At 46.3% G+C, this 19,918-nt stretch overlaps 1 protein-coding gene across 1 annotated transcript; it reads right to left on the minus strand.

Moving 5' to 3' along the window:
- Nucleotides 1-1,766: 1,766 nt before the first annotated feature.
- LOC135370665 (aldehyde dehydrogenase 1A1-like) lies at nt 1,767-18,539 on the minus strand. The gene is made up of 12 exons (XM_064604453.1): nt 18,415-18,539; nt 12,043-12,147; nt 9,662-9,802; nt 8,397-8,523; nt 8,229-8,290; nt 6,317-6,559; nt 5,534-5,636; nt 5,003-5,187; nt 3,136-3,458; nt 2,411-2,485; nt 2,212-2,251; nt 1,767-1,926 (listed from the first exon to the last, which is right to left on the minus strand). The coding sequence occupies exons 1-12, from the start codon at nt 18,451-18,453 to the stop codon at nt 1,894-1,896; spliced, it is 1,476 nt and encodes a 491-aa protein (XP_064460523.1). The 5' UTR covers nt 18,454-18,539; the 3' UTR covers nt 1,767-1,893.
- Between the last annotated feature and the right edge of the window lie 1,379 nt (nt 18,540-19,918).

A 19,918-nucleotide genomic window follows, 5' to 3' on the forward strand; every position in this document is an offset into this window, starting at 1 on the left:
CCGCCGTCGATTTTGTCGCTTGGAGCGTGTCGCTGTCGCTTGTTATGGGGTCCGCGCTTTAGCGCTTCATGCTCATGTCTACAGGGTGAATTTAGCAAAGGTTACACATTTTGATCACGTCGTAAAAATACAAAATGACGTTTGTGGCGCTTCAAACTTTGCAGACTGATAGTTATTCGCCTGAAGTTTTATCCATATTTTTGTTTCAAATGCTATCGCTTTGTAGAAAAAAACGTAGAAGGAAAGCAAATTCTCACCCCATGCATTTCCTATGGCCTATACCGCCCGCAAACCGCCATTTTCCCCTCTATCTGCTTCACGTTCACATTCCCACGTATAAGTGGCGCTTCCTAGAAACCCTGCAACTGGCCCATGCGGTTGTTCCATAGGTTTTGGTTCTGCTTCGTCTCCAGGCAGCGCCACCTATACGTGGCGATATGAACGCGAAGCAGACAGAGGAAAAAATGGCGGTCTGCGGGCAGCATAGGCCATATAGGAAATACATGGTGTGAGAATTCGCTTTGCTTCTAACTTTTTATCTACAAAGTGATGGCATTTGAAGAAAATATGGATCAGACTTCAGGCGAATGACTATCAGTCTGCAAAGTTTGAAGCGCCACAAACGTCATTTTGTATTTTTACGACGTGATTAAAATGTGTAACCTTTGCTAAATACACCCTGTATATAGTTTCATGAGGAAACCGATAACACCCTCCAAACTGAATTCCTTATGGCGACATTTCTATAACGGCGCGTGAGGTATACCCACATGGCGTAAACAGAGTAGGACATCAAGACGACGCGGACTCTGAGAAAAGAACCCAGTTTTCACACGACCCTCTCTTACGGTCCATAGTCTTGAAGGCAAGCGATACCTGTGGCTGCTTTTCTTTGTAGCCTGGCATTCCAGATATTCATATTAGATTCCTGCAAGATTCGTTGGGAGCGCACTGACGCGCAACGGAGATCTTTTCCTAAATGAATCTTGCTTCAATCATCTCAGTCCACTCTGCATCGTATGTACGTGCATCTTGTAGTAAGTCCTGAGGGCCACACATGTGTGTAGTTCTGCTCGGTGCACCTTGAAGGTTATTCAATACATTTGCCTGCCCACGGAATGGTCATTTATGAGAGATTTCCCCCAATGCATGCGTAACAAGAACAAGTATCGCAATGGACAACTATAGGCTATAGCATGCGGCCGACTGAGGAAAGAGTCTTGAAGCATGCTGAAGTGCGAACAGGTTAGTGGGGGAGGGGGCGTACGCGTATTGACACAAGAGGAAAGGTTACTCAGGCACTGGACAATTCGCTGTTCATAAAAAAAAATGAAAAGGAGGGACTAGCTTGATGCAGATGGCCGAAGAAAGCAGATGCCACCGCTTGTTTTCGCGATCTTTATTTCGGGCACCTCTTGGGGCATATGCCTCCTTCGAGGTTTACCCCCTCGGTAACCTGGCTGCCTTTTTTTTTTGTAGATTTTGAAGGTTACGGTTTCGTAATACAAGGACACGGCTTTTTCTTGAGTCAAACTCAAGGTGAGAGTCAGTGCGAAGCTGACATCCCTGGACTGCATCCCTTACTTTCGGTTTCGGTTTCTGCGCATCTCCGTAGCTACTCTTCATATCCACTTTCAACTTTACGTGACGACACAACTATACTCATGAGACGCCACAATGATCGGTCTGTGAATTACTTTGCCCTATTGACGTCTTAGACGTCCATTCGGCTTACGAAATCGAGAAATACAGCTAGGAGAGACCAATTCGCTCAGGGCACTTTTTATTCATGTTGAACCATAACCAGCTCACAAAAACGTGATACACAGTAAACGTAGAAAATAACCGATGTTAGCATCGGAATTTGCACAACCGGTTCCCAGCACCGTCTCTTTAAGAAGATTTCTTTGGTATCTTCACAGTCACCTGAAAAAAGAATGAAAGGGTGAGTATCTGCGACACGATCTTGTCTCCTAAAATTCATTTTCTCCCGCGAAGGGATTTCAATATGCCTTCGTGCATTGCTCCCGGGGCTTTTAAAGGTCCAGTTCCTCCGACCAGACCCGCATGCCTCGGTTTCAAAATCCTCAGGTACGGGAGAGGGCGTTTTCACTGCTACAGGCACTACTCTACCCACTAGCTCGCGGCACACTTGTGAATGAAAATTAGTGAAAGCTAAGCTACGACCAGAAATGTATGTGCACAACTCACCGTCTTGACTTCACAGTAAGCGAGGATACCTTCTTCACTTCTGCATGTGAGAAAAATAACATGTCCAGACTTAGTAAACAGCTTATGAGGCAGTATGATGGAACGCAAGGAGAGCGGCAACAATACTTTTGCATTGCGGTTTATTATATGCACCAATGGGGACTTGTAAAGAAAACAGTTGTAAAGACCTCTTGCTTACCCTTCACGACCAATACCAGACATCTTGAATCCACCAAACGGCACTTGCGCATTTCCAGAGAGGTAAGTGTTCACCCTGCAACAAGAACTCATTTGACTTCTTCCAGATTGTACTTCAGATGGGAACAAGAAAACATATTGCTATCCCAGTAAATGAAAAGATTTTCGAGAGCATCCCGTTTACATCCATGGGACGGTCAATGCAGTAAGCATCATACGTCCCAGATATGTCCGCAAAATATCGCGCTCTGGGATTCTTTCTACGTCCTACAGATGTCCCTGGGATAGACAAATTAAGACAAATTTCAACATCACATTGTGGACGTACAGATAACGTCTGATAGACGTCTCGGACGTATGTGACATATGCGACTTTTCTGGGGCCGAGATTTTGCTGGTATTCGCTGCGAGATCGACCTACGGGGGGCGACACAGTCACCTTTCAAGTGTGGATAATACGCCGGCCGATGTTCGGAGTTGGTTCTTTTCCGTAATTATTACGTATATTCACTGGAAGATCACTTGTGGCGCGATGGTACGATACCGTTCGGTTCCCCAATGCTCCACCTACAGCACTAAACGCGGAATAAACGTGTAAAAGCAGACGACGCGAGGAAGTTATCCACACCACGGTAGTTCATCGTTTCTCCGCTGCGCGCAGACACAGATAGATCTCTGAGCGAATACTGGGATATTTGTCAAAATGGAAGAGCAAAACATGCATACCAGACCATTCCAGCTTGGATACCCTGAGAGAAGGTGATTGCATTTTCTAGGTTCTTCGTCACAACTCCAGCAGCCAACCCATAGGACGTGTTGTTAGCCCGATCAAGGACTTCCTCCGTCGTCTTGAACTTCATGATTTGCTGCACAGGGCCAAAGATTTCTTCCTTCGCAATGCGCATGTCGTCAGTGACGTTTGAGAACACCGTGGGCTCCACAAAATAGCCCTCGGTACCAATGCGGTTCCCACCGCATTCCAGCTTCGCTCCTTCCTTCTTTCCAGAGTCGATCAGGTCCAAGATCTTTTGGAATTGCTCGTCATCGATCTGTTGGAAGAACGCAACAGGAATAGACCTCTCCTTGTTTGTAAACAAATGACGTCATAGTGTTCGACAGCGCCACCAATTTGGTAGAGTTGAACTACGTTCAAAGCTAGTGGCGAACAAGGTCGCGCCCCGAAAGCCACGGTCTTGAGGGGATTACGATGGTCTCTGAAAGGGACGCAACCTTCGGTCCTACTTTTCATTAAATAGGAGGCAGCGAACAAGTGCCGATTCGTGGAACCCGGCTCTCCGAACTGTTTCGGTTTCAGTCTGTCTACCAATGTCATGTTTCTCTGGTAGAAGTTTATTGCGTAGGAGTCCGTTCGCGTACAGAATGGAAATTCAGTTCTTGGACACGCGCACCCCGACGGCACGACACGCATCCTGTAGTTTCTGCTGGTATCCATGCTTTACTTCGGGATAAATCAACTTCTACAGGTCAAGCCCGCCCACAAGTCTTGCTGTGACTTCTGTGATTGGCTTGGAGCTGCGCATGACTCCGAGTCACGATGTAGTGCACCCGCGTGCGTCAAATTTCTCTACACACCGATTATACGTTGCGAGGACACTCGTCGGAGATGACGTATGCTTGGAGAAATTTGCATGCTTTTAAGGCAAACACCTGAAATACTAGTGTCCAGATCGATCATAGTGTTAAAATGAATCTGCTTCACCGCGTCTGCGTGGCGTCCGCCATCTTATATCGTATACTCCGCTCTGAATATGCGGGCTACATGCATTATCTGCCGGCGGAGATATACTTCCGTGACTGCAGCTCTTATCTTGCCTTCGAGTACAGCTAAAGACACCCAGAAAGAGATTTGCCAGAGACCCTCCCCTCTTCAAAAGCACCAGCCCATTTCTTTTGTACCGTCCCGTTCTTCGCAGCGCACGTAGCCGCCACACGCAAAAGGCCTGTGCCCAGTTTCTTGGGACCACGTTTCATGCTAGCCGCTTCAAAAACTGCACGCAATACTATTGCGTGGGGAATACTCTACAGACATTATGCGCAGAGCCCTTTCGAGACATCACCTACCCACATCCAGTACACACGTGCGAAAACCGCTTGCGGCTTCCGCGGCTATCAAATATCGACGTTATCAACGCGCTGCAGACTGCGTGAGTGGTCGGAAGAAAACACGAGCGTGACGCAATCTCCGTTAACCACCTTACTGAACAAAACACGCTGCATGCCGCTAAAAATCGTGCATTGCGCGGTCGAGGCAAAGCGGGTCGCGGACTTTTTTTCCACGCGGAATTTTCCACACCGCGTACGCGTTACCGCGCGCTATTGCCGCGTGTAGGTGCGCGGCCTTATGGTGATCTTCAGTAACACGAATTTGCACTGTCGTCCGGGACACACTGCCGTTCGCATAGCGTTGTGGTCGATCCATATAACGGTCCGCAACATTGGACGCCGCCCGACAGCTTCACGAAAGAGTAATCTGTTTCAACCACAAAAGCGTTTTGGAATAGCCAGTCCTAACTGGGTCGGGACTAACCTCTACATATTTTTTTTTCATATCCAATCCCAAAAAGTAATCTACCTGTGGTCCTTGCTCGACTTTATCATCGAACGGGCTTCCTACGACCCTCTTGAGGGCGAGCTCTTTGGCCTTGACCACAAACTGATCATAGATGTCTTCGTGGACGTAAAGACGGCTGGCAGCGACACAGCACTGTCCCATGTTAAAGAACAGGCCGTGGTGGGCAATCTGAACAGCTTCATCCACTGCAAGGACAAACACATAATGAGAGTTCTACAGTACTAAACAGCAGGCATTTATAGATTCCCACTTTGGGCTTCCCCTCAGGGATCCCTCGACCTAGTGTGCTTCAGGGGGCCCTCTCAGTTGACAATAGTAGTACACAATAGTGACAATAGTATTGACACTGCATCCAGTAGGAGTTTGCTGCGAGCACAGGAAGCGCTGCAAGGCTATTGAGAACGCCAGTCATGCGCTAGAGGTCCCTTACAGCGGAGGTGTTAGATTCTTGCATCAGTACGAGGTTAAGGAGGGTAGCGTGGGAAATTTCACACATCAGACATAATAGAGGACAAATATCGTTGAGCTTACAGTCAGCATCTGGGAAGACAACCAGTGGGCTTTTGCCTCCAAGTTCAAGGGTAACCCGCTTCGTGTTAGTCTTGCCAGCCGCTTGTTGGATGAGCTTTCCTACCTAAAAAAAAAAAAAGGATGACCATGCACTTGTACTTCAAGAAAGCGGCTCTGCCGATTAACATTCATCGAATCCCAATCAAGACTGCTGCTAGCTAGGGATAGCCGATAGGGATAACAAGATAGCTGCTCCCAACAATGATTATGACATTGAAGCGTCATTAAGGACTAATTCTTGGCTTCAGAATCTTAACTAACGTAATTCAAATCCACGTATCTGGCACCGCATTCTAGCCAAAATTATGGCTCTCTATGTGACTGAGAAGCATAATAAAATTTATAGTTGACATTTATGATGTCATAAGGCGTCTGGCAACAGTGTCCTTTCAAGGTCGATTTTCGTCTCCTCACCGCAGCTGCTAGCAGACTTCAAACGTTGGGCGAAGCGCGAAGACTGTCGCGCTGTTGCCAGGAGAGAGACGCCAGATGACGTCACGTACTCATGGACAAATCCGAAACTGAAGTTTTGCGGCGTGTTTGTGCGTGTAACGCGTGTAAGTACGCAACTTTCAACGACGGTATTTATGGTTTATGCAGCGAATCTTTCAGCCGAGGTTGACTTATAATACCAAATAAAATGATTTTTTTTCCGTGGAACACTAACGCCCCAAAGACACCCCAAAGCCACCCTGGCCTATCGTTCCAACTGTATGAACACTAAAGGTGGCATCTATACAATACCTCAGTAGACCCTGTGAAGGAGATCTTGTTGACATCCATGTGCTCGGCGATGGCTGCTCCCGCGGTAGGTCCGTACCCAGGAACGATGTTAACGCAGCCGGCTGGAATGCCAGCTTCCTTGACGAGACTGGCGAAGTACAAAGCAGTCAGCGGCGTTTGTTCAGCGGGCTTTGCAACACACACGCAGCCAGCTGCGAGCGCTGGTGCCACCTTCATTGCGAGCAGCATCAGAGGGAAGTTCCACTGCAAGAAGAATTGAGTTGGAAGCGCGCTCTTCGCAGCACTTTGCGGGTAAACGAACGGTTGGAACCCAAGTAAATAACGACAGCTATAATTAGATATATGCGCGGGTATCTAATTATCGACACGCACCGCAGACACGGTCTCCCAATACACACCCGCACGAGTTTTGGTGGAGCTACCCGCACCCCCGCATTATAGGGGCGTGCAGCAGAGTTGCACAAATTAGAATACTGCAGCACAAAGAAAAACTCCGTTTGTAGACGTTTATTCGCACTTTAGATTTGGTACATTAAATAAATGACACATAATTGTTGAAAGAACGGCTATCAAACTATAAAAAATAAAAACGCACTGGAAGTGCTGCCTTTTGCGCGTTTATTTCGCAAAAGCGTATGAACGTAGGTACCCGCACGACCCGCATCACACACGTTTTCACACCCGCACATTATCCGCGACCCGCATCAAGTAATTTTTCTACTCGCAAATCAGACTAGTGCGGGTCTCCGCGGGTACACACGCAACCGCGTAGACCTCTAGCTATAATGGCTCTTATGTGCTCGTTCACTGAGCTACGATCTGGTCAGGCACGTGAGCCTTATTGAGGGCAAAAATCTTATTTTCCGCTGAATGCCCGTCCATAGTCTTTGTACAGCAGACAGGTACGTCAAAGGTGAGAAGCTGCAGCCTTACAGCTACATTCTCGCTTCGTTCGAGGAGCCCCTAACTCTATGACCTAGTGCACAATTCAAAAGCAGTGCATAGAGCACACACGCGCGTGCAAGAAATCGCTGCCGAACTATTCAGAGGGCCCCTTGAAGTGCGTTCCAGGGGTCCCTGAGGGTGGAGTGGGAATACTGAGACTAGGCTGTTCCGAATCTCCGGTGGTATTCTGTGCTGCCAAGACAACAAAAACAAAAGTTCGCTAAACGAGCCAATTTGTCAAGCGAAATACGTATCATGAAATGCACCCGCATTAGTGTGGCGCCACTATCGCTGTGCGTTACGCACGCGGACCAACTTTGTCTTACGTAAGAGGGACTTGTGACGGGATTTTTCACAGAAGGCTTGATGAGCATGACCATGAGGCGCCGGAGAGGGTTATCTCCCTCTTCACTAGATGGCGCAGTATGGGGACGACAGAAGCGGGGACCAGTGGGGAGACCGCACGAACGGAGCGAGCTCGACGGTCCCGCTCCGAACCGGTTTTGGTCATTTGTGCTACCCACGTGGATTTATTTTGACGCGCTCAGAGCGTGGTTCGCTGGAGAATCGCTAGGGTACGACGCGTATGTGGAAAAGGTCCATTATGGCAGTCAATTGCCCAAACGGTACTAAATTATGCCTCCTCAGCACCTGTTCCGGTATAGGCTGAGCGAGGTCTTCCAGATGTCATGCCACTTCGGGTACTAACTGCCGTTTCCGTTCCAGGGACGTATTTCAAGGCCCGTCGTTCAAAGGAGTACGGGCGGATATACGACATAAAGTACCTAGAAATTGGTGGTAATTTGTGAAGCAAGCTAGTTTTCAACGTCCTAGTTTTCAAGCACGCTTCGCAAGAACCGTCGGGTACAGAACGGTCTGAGCGGAAGCGTGGACATCAAATTCCGACATGGTAGGTGTCTTCACAGAGAAGAACGCGGCAAATTGAAATATAAAAGTGATCACTCACTGGGAGGATCTGACCGCAGACTCCAACAGGCTCCAGTCTGGTATAGCAGAAGAAGTCTCCGTCTGAAAGAAATCCACACGATTTGAAGAGAGCGCGGTCTCGTTGTTGCAAAAACATCCGAAAGAAAAAAAGTAGACAAGGTTGATTGGTTTCAGCAAAATGTCGTACCAGCTGGTAGCGTCTTTCCGTGGAGTTTGTCGGCATAGCCCGCATAGTACCTGATGTACTTGACGGCCATCTCCATGTCAACCAGGGAGTACTTGTATGGCTTGCCGTTGTTGTAAGATTCGAGGTTCTGAAAAAGAGAAAGGCACGTCGAGTGTTAAGGAGGACTCGCTTCTTAAGACGTTTATGGGGAATTTTTGTTCGCAGGGTTCTCGTAGGCCTCGCTAAATTTCTACACGAAACAGGTACAGGCGTGTTCCCCTCAAGTTTATCTAGGGAATGACATATTTTTTGAAGTCCTGACGCGATCTACTGATCTTTGGCGAATTAAAGTTCGTCAAATTTTCAATACATGGGAGTCTATACGAGATGCAACAAAACCGCTTCTCTCGGCCCGCCCGCCCGCCCGCGATATTTTGGCCAAAATGATGTCATTCCCTACAGTAACAGCCGGGGAACTGATTTCAATCGACAAATTCGACAAGCTTACAGCAGTTTTCCAGATCCCTGCGAATGAAAATAGCTTTGTCGTTTGCTATCCCGTTGCGCACGCTGGCGAAGTAAACAATTTTGCGACGGTACTGCCAGCTCTCTCGGAAGCTAACGTTAACTAGACCGCATGAGTCCGCCTTAAAGGGACGCTCCGGGACAATCCGAAACTATTATAATGGCTGTGTCAATAAGCACGGTACGTTCTTCCGAAATGAGAAATTCAGTTGGTTTGGCAATATGGGACAAAAGTTTGCGGAACACGCGAGTGGTGTATTTTCCCCTCGATGCAACACCCTAGCGGCAAGCGGGCTTGTTCACTCGTTCACAGGTGTGACGGAGTGCGCCGGCAGCGACACCCATTCAAATCACGCCTCTGGCACATTCAAGCGATACCGAAACTACCGCGGTGTGTCGCTGCCAGCGCACTCGCTCCTCACCCCTCTGAACGAGTAAACGATCCCTTTTCCGCTCGCCGGCAGTGTGCAGCATCGAAGAGGAAATTCACCGCTCGCGTGTTGGGTAAACATTTGCCGGTACCTGTACTACGAGGGATGGTCGTAAAAGGCCTTGCGGCTTTCGTGGCTGGTACATTCCATAGCAGATTTTCAAGTAAAAGCAGAAAACAGGTTGGAAAACAGGTTGGAAAACAGGTTGGAAAACAGGTTGGAAAACAGGTTGGAAAACAGGTTGGAAAACAGGTTGGGAAAGCTACAAAGGGATACTATAATTTGAATTTTTGCAGCAAGAATAAGATTTTATAAGAAACATGAACTCACCGCGAGATATTCGGCATCCCTTTCCACCAGGTCGGCCAGCTTGTAGAGGTAACGACCTCGCTTCGACGCGTCCAACGTACGCCAGACGGAGTTGCGAGCAAAGGCAGCTTTGGCTGCCTCCACTGCTTTTGCGACATCGGCCTGAAACGCAATGTTCGAGATGAAGCAGTCGGAAACGGGATCTTCTAGAGAACGCAGGACATTAACCACATCGCCCATGTTCAATGAAAACGCGGAGGTATTTCGATAACCTTGATGAAATTTGCGAATGCATTGTGAATGTCACCGTATACGCGATATTCGGCCGAAAAGCAAAGCCAACGTGCATTGAATTAAAGTGGTTTATATTTTAAAATAACGTTTCTATATGCGGTTTAGAACCCCCATACCCCACCACGCGCAAATACTCTTGCGTTTGGTGGGAGTCACTGCCACTGCAGAAAGTATTGACACTCGTTTTGTACAGCGTCATGTGCGCTTTGTAGGAGCTTGAACTGGTGATGAAAAAACAAACAAAAAAACGGACATGCGATGGCTGAAGTAAGTGATGTACTATTCACAGGTTCAAGCCTTGGCCTCTTCATTTAGTCTCAGGTGTGTATCTACTCAAACTTGAAGCTCGTATGTACTTCACTCTAACACCATACTGAGTCACAACACCTGGGGTGCCAGGGTACCGGGGTAGCCAGTTTGACTTCGTCGAAACTAACATCCCCATTTTTTCTTTATTCACATCACATCACCATACTGAGTCACAGCACCTCATTATAGCAGTAGATGTGCTCGCTAAGAGAACAGTGGGCACGTTTGCGTGCGCGCACAACGGAAAATCCTTGCAGCTTTAGCAGTGCATTTCGCTCGAGATAAATAGAGAAATAAATAAATAAATGCTAACAAGATATGTAACACGTGCCTCAGGCAGTTCCAAGACAGAGCAAAAATAATTTGTGCAAATGGGACTGAAATGAAGAGAAATACTGCTTGGTTGCTTCTCCTGCACACAGTGCGTCAGTACAGTGAAAGCTCACTACACAGGAGACCGCCACACGGATGGACAGGGACAGATGCAGTCCCCAAAGTAAAAGTTCTGCAATGGTGTCCTTGTCAGTCGTGATTTGAGTTATGATAAAGCAAAGCACCTGCTCGCAAAACATCTTCCCCGGACATTCTCCTCTGCGAAGTGGTTCAACGATAACACATCAGCGGCTCGATGGCTTCACTGTACTGCTTGCCAACTGACATTCACCAGATAGCACACATTTCTCAAAATCCGGCGAGACTGGCGATAAGCCTTATCTTTAGTAGAGAGCTAGAGAGGCCGTACACTTGAACTCCATCACATGCACGTGTGTCATGCGTAACAGGCGACGGACGAACTCTCGAGGTTGACGGCAACGCTCGAGATTCTATTTCAGAGGGTATTTTTAGAACAGAGTTCTCGTCAAGGTTATTCTCAATCCCTTCTAAGCAGACTGTGCAGGCTAAAAAAAGAAAAAGAAGAAGAAAATGAATGTATCATGTCCTCAGTTTGTTCTGGTTTTTCAAACAGCTGCAAGTCTGCCTTGGGTGTGTTCTACGTGTTCTGAAGTGCCTGTTTCTGGCATTCGTTGATATGGTGCACTTCAAGAAAAAGAATCTATGAGGAGTAATTGCGGCTTCTGTTCCCCTAGACTGCAAGTATTCCTCATTTTAGTCCCATAACCCCGACATTTACTCCCCAGGATTTCGAATTGTCACTGAACCTCGGGAATGGTCTTCCGAATGCAACAGTCTACGTAAATATATGTGCTCTTCGTCAACATGATGAGGCTGTATAACCCAGTCAACTTAAAACTTTTCGACCTACACAGACGAAGAAACAGTTGGCGCATCTTCTGAAATTGTGCCCTATGTGCGTGTTGCAGGACTTTATATCACTCCACATATCACGATTGACGGTTTGATTCAAAGTATTTTCATGCATGCACACGAATTGTGTACCTGAAGTCCTTAAAACCGCGTGAAAAGCAGTTTCCACTCCGACATTCATTTACTGCCGAAAGAGACTATTTTTGTGGCAACGCATTTAGCTCCCGAAGGGAGTAAAATTACTCTTAGAATATGAAAAAATACTCTTAGAATACTCTTACTCTTAAAAATAGCGACGAAGTAATGAATGGTCCCGGACAATTTGTACTCTATGTTCGCGTCCTGTCAGTCTTTTATGTTTGAAGTTTTTTTTTGTTTTTTGTTTTTTTTGCAACATCTGAGTGTTCGCCTTAGTGTCTATACTTCACTGTGTTAATTGAACTGAATGCCCTTCCATACATAATGTATATACCAGCCAGCTTTCTTGATAAATTTCTCATTGTGTACATTTATTAGAAAACTATCTTAATCACCTTGTCGCCCTCTTGAACGTCGGCGATCTTCTTTCCCGTCGCCGGGTTGTAAGCAGGGAATGTCTTGCCACTGACGGAGTTCACGAATTCATTGTTGATGAACAACTGAAAGAGGAACGAGAAACATTAACAAAGGCAGATATGCTTACGATTATGCGCAGAATGGAATCCGCCGTACGCACGTCGAGTATTTCGGATGTGAAACCCGTATTTTTATTTTTTATTTTTTTTAAATCAATCAATGAACCATTGAAGGGTATTCGTCACCATCGTCACTCCATGCAAGATACCGTAAGCTTCTGTTGACACTAACTTCGTAAGCACCATGCACGAAGCAGCTATAGGAGCTACAGTAGGGTTTCTTACTTTCGGCAATTACATTTTTCGAATTTCTTGGAAACCATTTTTCTTTTGTACCTGGAAACTGCAGTTTTCGACGAAAACATTTTCGATTGCGTTTGACACGGTGAAAACTGACTAAAACAAGAGTAAGAACGGAACGTTCATGATATAACAGGCAACATAAGAATATCTAGAACTACTTTGTTGTACGTATACAGCTTGCTGTATACTTGTCTGGACTTACAGATATGTGCATAGGTAACCTAGTTACCTGTTTGTAAATCCGTACGGTATACCATTTGCTGCTAGCGTGTCACTGAGGAAGGAATGCGCCGGAGTACGTGTTCCGAAAAGTTTTGTCCGGCGCTGTACACACTGAGGTATAGGTTGATGTGTAAAATAATGAGGGAGTCGCGTGACAGCACATTTTCTACATCTGACAGGACGTAGTATCCTCACAACATCCCAAAAACAGCAGTTGAAAATTTCTACGCGTGTATTGGTATCAAGTAGGGTTCCCAGCGGAGTTCCTTCATTCTCCCGTGTGTGTGTTTTAGTTCATTTGTGTGTCCATTTCGTGACTGTTCATTTTCTCCCGCTCAGGAACCAGCGTAGAACAGATATCGCATCAGCCAGCACTCCCCACGTGAACTGTCGCACGCGGAAGCAAGCAATCTTTCGAACGTTGATACGCTACTCCGATGTTTGATGTTTTTTGGCGCAATAAGATCAGAGTACTCCGATGTTTACCGGATGACTAGTTATATGGAATGTGACGTTATCGTCGGTCATACTCATTGAAGACTGCGACCACCAGTATTCACCCCAATGGGAAGAGATTCTGGCAGTCCACCCCTGTTGTGTCGTCGCTGGGAACGAGGCTAAGGTGCGTACGGAGACTAGTGGTTGGAGAGTAACGCGACAAGGTCTGTAAGCAACAGAGACGCTGGCACAGAGGCAGGACAACCAGAAAGGAGACAATAAGAACTGCTTCTCTGGGGGGTGGGGGGACTTTCGTCTGGCCTGGAAAGCATATCGGAAACCCTGCGGAAAACGTCACAAACAGCACACGGCCATGCTGCATATAGGATTCGATTCCAGCTGTTTAGCGTGACACTGGAGGTTTAAGTAACAAGCGGAAGCTGTGTCCAGTCGTCCTCGACAGTGGTTCGTCCCAACACACTCGCCATTTGTGACGGGTTTGCATTCAATAGCCGTTGTCTTCACATCACAGAGCGCATGCAGGAAGTGGGAGTCCTCGCCATCAAAGCTGACCGCTGCCCATTGCATACAGGGAACGCTAACTGATTTGCGCAATCTGGACAAAACCACAGGTTTCACACCGGTGACGTGAAATGCTGCCTTAGTGAGGCAGTCCTTGGTTTGGTTTGGAGTTTCCTGTGGCACAAGGGTAGCCTTTGGTGCTACTGAAGGTATATATTAAAGGGGCTGTGACGCTTCACCGTAAGGTATACTTGGGTAAATCTAAAAGACGGTTATTTGGATATGGACGTCAAACGTGCACTCCAAGTTTTACAGCAAATGGAGGCAACACGTGGCAACGTGTACGAGGGAACCCTCTGGCTGTGACATCACGCCAGGTGTCTCGACCAGTGAGGCTTCCGCGGGAGACGACACGTGCTTACAGAGAGCCAATAAAGAATAGCTGTGGCTCCAGGTCTTCAGACGTTAGGGTTTGAACAGGAAGTTCGTACAAGGGTTTCTAACTCGCCAATTAAGACATGTAAAAATTTTTTCGTCACTGCACTGCGACGAGTAGTAAAATGCTGACGTAACGTAGTGAATCATACCTATCAAAGTGTCAATCCTTATAAGTGCAGTCGAATGGCAGAGATGCTCCGGTGGTCCATAGAAAAATACTGCCACTATTGAGAAATATTGAAGGTACTTTTCCAATCGGACATACTACGATAAACAAAATGCTTCAGCGTGGATAAATAAACTGGCCAACTTTCCAGTCATCGTTCTTTCGGCGTATTTCTTGGGATCAGCGAGCGGAAACGCTACCGACTGAGCCACGGAAGTTTCGACTGGCATTGTTAATAAAAATTCGTGTAGCTTAGAAGCAATACTGGTCCTAACTGCTCTGTTTGATAACGAGGCGCCTCCAGGTTTCTAAAAAAAAAAGGGGGGAAGCATGGAAAATTCGAGCAAAGACGCCACTCATTTTCGCAAGGGAAGAAAAGCAGCCGAAGCTCTTTGGCTGCACGTAGAACATGTGTTTATAAGTCAAACATCGCCACCAATAAGGCCGGAACAACAGTTCAGGTGCTGGTGTGGCGATGTTTCGGACTCATAAACACTCATTTTCGCAAGTTTGGCCATCCCAAGGTAGTCCGCGAATATTGTTTGGAGTATCGAAGCCCTATTTAAAGAAGTCTTATCAAAATAAAGTTTGGTGTAATATGACACAAGGGCAGCTAAGGGCAAAAATAAAACTAGTCAGTTGTAAGTAAGCAGCTCTGTGTGTCGTTGGTTTTCTTCTGTGTATTGAGCGCAACTTTGAAGTACGGTGGTCTGTTGCCAACTGTTCCAAATGAGAAAACCCTTTACTTTAGGGCTCAGAACCGAAAAAATAAATAAAAGGATAACCTGAATTTCAGTGATCTCTAACAAACGCGGATGTCTGCTTCAGAATCATACGTACTATATCAACGTCTCCTATGCAGAGCTTCAATTTACGCCTCGAAAAGGGTCGATGAACCGTGTGTCTGTAAGCATGAAAGGAAGGCAGTCTTGGCACGCAGACACAGAACGAACGTAAACGCCGCTGTCATTGCGGGCCTGTGCGTTACGCAATTGGCGATTTTCCCACATCGCCGGTTAGAGAGGAGGATATCCGTACGACCTTGCATTCTATCTTAATGCACAGGAAAGTCGAATAGTATATACCTTCTACTTTCTCCGTAAATGCTGTTTATGTACGGCCGAGGTCTTCTCCTGCCTTGTGTTGCGAATTGCGTGAATAGTGGTCATTCTCGATACACACTTCCCGGTATTTCTGCTACTTTATTTATCGAAGAGCGGGTGGTAACTTTGCTCCGAACAGGGGATAATCCAAACGCTACTTATCTGAAATTGCAGGAGTCACATGCCTGACCTTGAATGAACAAGTGGAATGAATTCGATTTTGAAAAATCATGAAATTTTATGTTGCGAGAAGTCCACCAAAACGGGGTGGGGGGGAACGCCCATGTCTGCTGTTATTGCAGCCTACTCGCATGTATATATATATATATATTTTTTTTTTTGGGGGGGGGGAGATGGTTTTAAGATTTGAAGAACATCAGAGAGTAGGGTGCTGAGAAAATCCATGAACACGATGACGTGTTTGCGGGGCCGTCACTCTGTTCCACCGATATCCCAACGCGAACTGTATCATTTTAAATATTTAAAAAATGTAAGCTCCACATAAATATTTTTTGGTTCTGCCTAGGAAAGAGGCAGTAGACTATTCCTATTTCTTTGCATTCTCGTCAAAGCAGCGTAAAAGTAATTGAATACCGCGGTTGATTAAGTCGGGTCACGTGTGATGATTGACAGTTCTGATCGTACTCATAAATGTTATTCCCGTAAAGATAAAGGAGAACGTTTTACGTTAAGCGCATGACTGGACTATTCGCAGACCTTTGTGGTTCGGTTGAGGTTTACAACAGGCAGAGTAATGTTAGCTTATCGCCCGTCAACGCCCCATCCAGAAATGTGCGACAATTTTTTTTTTCTTGAATAATTGACCAATGCGCTTCGTTGTGTATGGAAGTGCACGGGCAATCAACGAGCAATTTAGAAGATTGCGAATTCAGGGGTGGAAGTGGTGTCAGGACTTTTGGAGCTACAATTGGAGCAGCAAAAATCTGCTTCTGGAGCAGATATGGAGCAGGAAAAATGACATTTTGGAGCACATATTCCGGAATTTGGAGCAGAAACGTCTGGTACGCAGATTGGTTCCTTGAAGATTGAAGATCCGCACATTGTCATATACTGCCAGATACACCATGAACCATGAGAAGCTAACCATTTCCTTAATGTAAACATAAAAATATCAGTGTACAAAATGTTATAGACTAGCTAGCATGACTAGTTAAAACGTACACAGTCGTGAAAACTAACACATATTTCGTTGACTAGTCTGCATGACTATTTAAAACGTACACACACACTGGTGAAAACTAGTACATATTTTTTTGACCAGCTGGCTTGATTAGTTGACACCTGGTGGAAACTAGTACAGAATGAAACTTTCAGCACTGCCTGAATGCAGTCACAATACACAATCAGACGAACGTTGTACTTTCAGTGTTGCCTGAGGAGTGCCATGTGCAGTGCTTACGTTGGTACAGTTATCCATAGTTTGATGTTCCTCGTGCAGCCCTGAGAGTATAACGTTCGTCTGATCCCCTCCTTTTCTTGTTCCGCGGGTTACTCTCAATCTCTTGAATGCGCTGGAGAAACTCTGGAAATTTTGCGTTTGTGTCCTTCAGAAGAACGCTTGTGCTCTCTACCTTCACCATGTCCTTTGACTTGCCACCTTGGCTGACCAGTGACTGGACATCGAATGGACATTTTGGGCAGCCTCAGCAGTCCGCGTCCTCCGTTCTGTTTCTTCTCGTTACAGGCGCTCTTTCTATGATTTGTAGTAGTTTGGGAAACAACGTACGAAAGTTTCTTCCTTCCGCACTGAATGGGGGAAACATGGTCGGGAAAATCTCCGTTGCGACGTCTCCCCATGTGTAAGGGGCGGAGTTCGCAATCACCTAAAGTACGAAAATAGTGACTTTCCTGTACGTTAGCTCTGGCCTCAAAAGTGTTTAAATCCTTGCTTCGGCACTTGAAGAACGCCACTCTCTGTGTCTGTGATTCTTTGCTTTGTCCGCGTGTTTCTCTGGTGCTGCATGACGCGTGACAGGCGAACCACCAGCGTGCACGATATGCCCACGCTGCATAAAGTGCAGTAAGCATCGGTTTATTTTACACTAGGCTAGCAGCACAACGAAGTGAGGTCACCATTTTAGTCTATCATTTTGAAGATATCATCGTTGAATTTCGTGTTTTTTTTCTGAAATGTACATGGGCCCTCGTAACGTGATTCTGACAAAAAACAAGAAGAAAAAAACAAGTCAGGAGTGACTTTTGCCTATCGTTACTTTTGCTCAGCGTTGCACAGTGTGCCGGCACCACATAAAAGACGACAAAGGCAACAAGAACCGCAAAAGGGGAAGTGCCGCTGCCGCGCACCCCATCAGAGATAAGCCTAACGAGCCTGACCGGCGGCCTAACCGACATGAAAATAAACTAAATTGTCTCGGATTGGCTGACTTTGGATTTTGTTGGATATGAAGAGAGCTTTGTGGACGGGTTGATCGTGGGGCGGATTTGGATATGGATGCTCGTGGCTCCCTTTTGGCAGTGTTACTAGAGTGGTACGGACCTCGGGGGTAGTTTGGCGCAGCTTTGATGTTGCGGCTCAAGTTTGCGCATGAAAAGCAGCGGGGCGCAGAATGGCGCAAATGGCGCAGCACTTCCACCCCTGCGAATTTAGCTGCTACTTCATTCCCTTTATAGAAAGACAAACGAAGCAATGATGCATATGTTTCAATTTCATTGCTCCGACGGATAATCTTTGAAGGTATGACGCATCCCTGTCACCATTAGTTACGGTGGGAACTATTACATTCACACTATCCCGTGTACCTTACCTATAATAGTGTGCGCCTACGGAAAATAACTTCTCCGAAATACACAAAATACTGAATCTCCTTAAGAACTCCAGTAAATGCAACACCTCACTAAAGAAACAGGATTGCGTCAAAGACAGAGGTGAAAAAGAGTCGTGGCAAGAAAGCAAAATTTACCCTCGAAAAACATGTGACCTAAGCAAGGCAATTGAAACGGACGTCAGCACCGTTTTGGCAACGCATACCGATGAAGAACGAACATATTTGTTCACCGGAGAGTGCTCAGACGTTGAATTTTTCAACCGGTCGTCGGGCGGTAACGAGAGGGGCTCACCTGGGTGTATTTCACCGGCGGAGTGGGAATAGGAGCCATGTTGTTGTGCGAACCGTACAGCAAGAAGCGGTCTACGAACTGGAAAGAAAGGAAACGACACAGCTTGTTTATCGCGAGCAGACGGGGGAGGGGCGTACCGGCGGCGAGCAAAAAACAAGAGCAAAATACTGCCCTTGTGGTTGCCATCTGCCGGCAGCGACCGAAGTTGCGTTGCAGACTACAGGAGACAGATAACGCTGTCGTCTGTTATCGTTCTTTCGGGTACAGTCTGATCATTGTCGCCTGATCGCGACTGGCGCTCACTGATGTTGCAGCTGCCTTTTTTTTTTTTTTGGCTTTCTTCCTGTCTTTTTCTGTTGTCGCGGTGTAGCCGGGGCTGCCTGTGCTAACGAAGGGGCCGGTGCCTTTTTCGAACGGACTCGTGCGTGGGCATTCATTTTTTATTGTTACAATGCAGAAAAGTATATGCATAATGTAAAAACCCCAGCTCACCAGCTTCACCAGCTTCAACCCCAGCTTCACCAGCTCGCTTGCTTCCTAGCCATTTTTTCAGAAAAGTAGTACAGTGTTGAACTGCATACGACACACGATACGATCCATCTGGACCGGCGTCTACTGAAATGTAATTAAACCTGCATTATAATTCATAGGTAACAGATAAAAGACCTTGCTACGGACGAGGTTTCCTTTTCTGTTACTCGTGATCTTGACTCTTGAGACTCATTGGTCTCCTCAAACGATTCGTCCAATCATCGAGGGGGATCGTTTGCGGAAACCAATACAAGGCTTCCCCGCATCGCCGTTTTTTTTTTTTTTTTTTCAGTTTAGCGCTTTTTGATTATGTTGCTCTCTATGTTCATATGACGAAGCTTCGATAACGAGTATATAGTACATCCGAAGATGTTCGAGATAACGGTTTCGAAAACATGATATGCGTACCGCACTATTCCTTTCGAGTGGCTGATATCACACTGCTGAGCTTTATTGCATTGTTCTCGTAGAGTGCCTTGTACTTAGGCTGGCTAATATTAACCGATTGTGAGGACGGGGACAAGAGTTCTGGAAAAGTATAAAAAGATAGCGTCGGCCTGATAGCGGCTATCAAGGCGCACATGAACAGAGAGGTCAAGCGTGAATCACCTTTGCGAAGAAGATGGTGGCTCTGACAACGAAGATTATGGTTGGCTGTTGATCTTGGGTGGTTTCGTTTTTCTGGCCATTCTTAATAAAGGTTGAAGGTTCGACGTTCACTCTGTTTTCCTCCGTCGTCGCTACGTTTTTTTCAGGATTATGGTCCTTGTTCGATACTTGCTCGGTGGCAATTTGCTGCCGATTATATTTTGCCCTTATTCTATTGTTCCTGAATCTGCTTCACAAATTGTAGAACGTTGACGAAGGCGTTTTTGTGGGGTAAGTTCGTGAAAATCGAGCGACGAAAAAATAAAATAAAATAAATAAATAATACAGACGACACGTCGTTTTATGTAAAATCAACAAACTCTCT

Source organism: Ornithodoros turicata, chromosome 10 (genome assembly GCF_037126465.1).
Source record: "Ornithodoros turicata isolate Travis chromosome 10, ASM3712646v1, whole genome shotgun sequence".
In the NCBI taxonomy this organism is placed as follows: Eukaryota; Metazoa; Arthropoda; class Arachnida; order Ixodida; family Argasidae; genus Ornithodoros; species Ornithodoros turicata.

What these genes read in the sequence shown, in the direction of transcription:
- LOC135370665 (XM_064604453.1), bottom strand. Translation starts at nt 18,453, where the DNA reads ATGGCTCCTATTCCCACTCCGCCGGTGAAATACACCCAG. An exon ending in ATCCAAGCTGGAATGGTCTG is followed by an intron (nt 2,486 to 3,135) that starts GTATGCATGTTT and finishes TTCTTGTTGCAG; the next exon opens with GGTGAACACTTACCTCTCTG. An exon ending in CTTACTGTGAAGTCAAGACG is followed by an intron (nt 1,927 to 2,211) that starts GTGAGTTGTGCA and finishes TTCTTTTTTCAG; the next exon opens with GTGACTGTGAAGATACCAAA.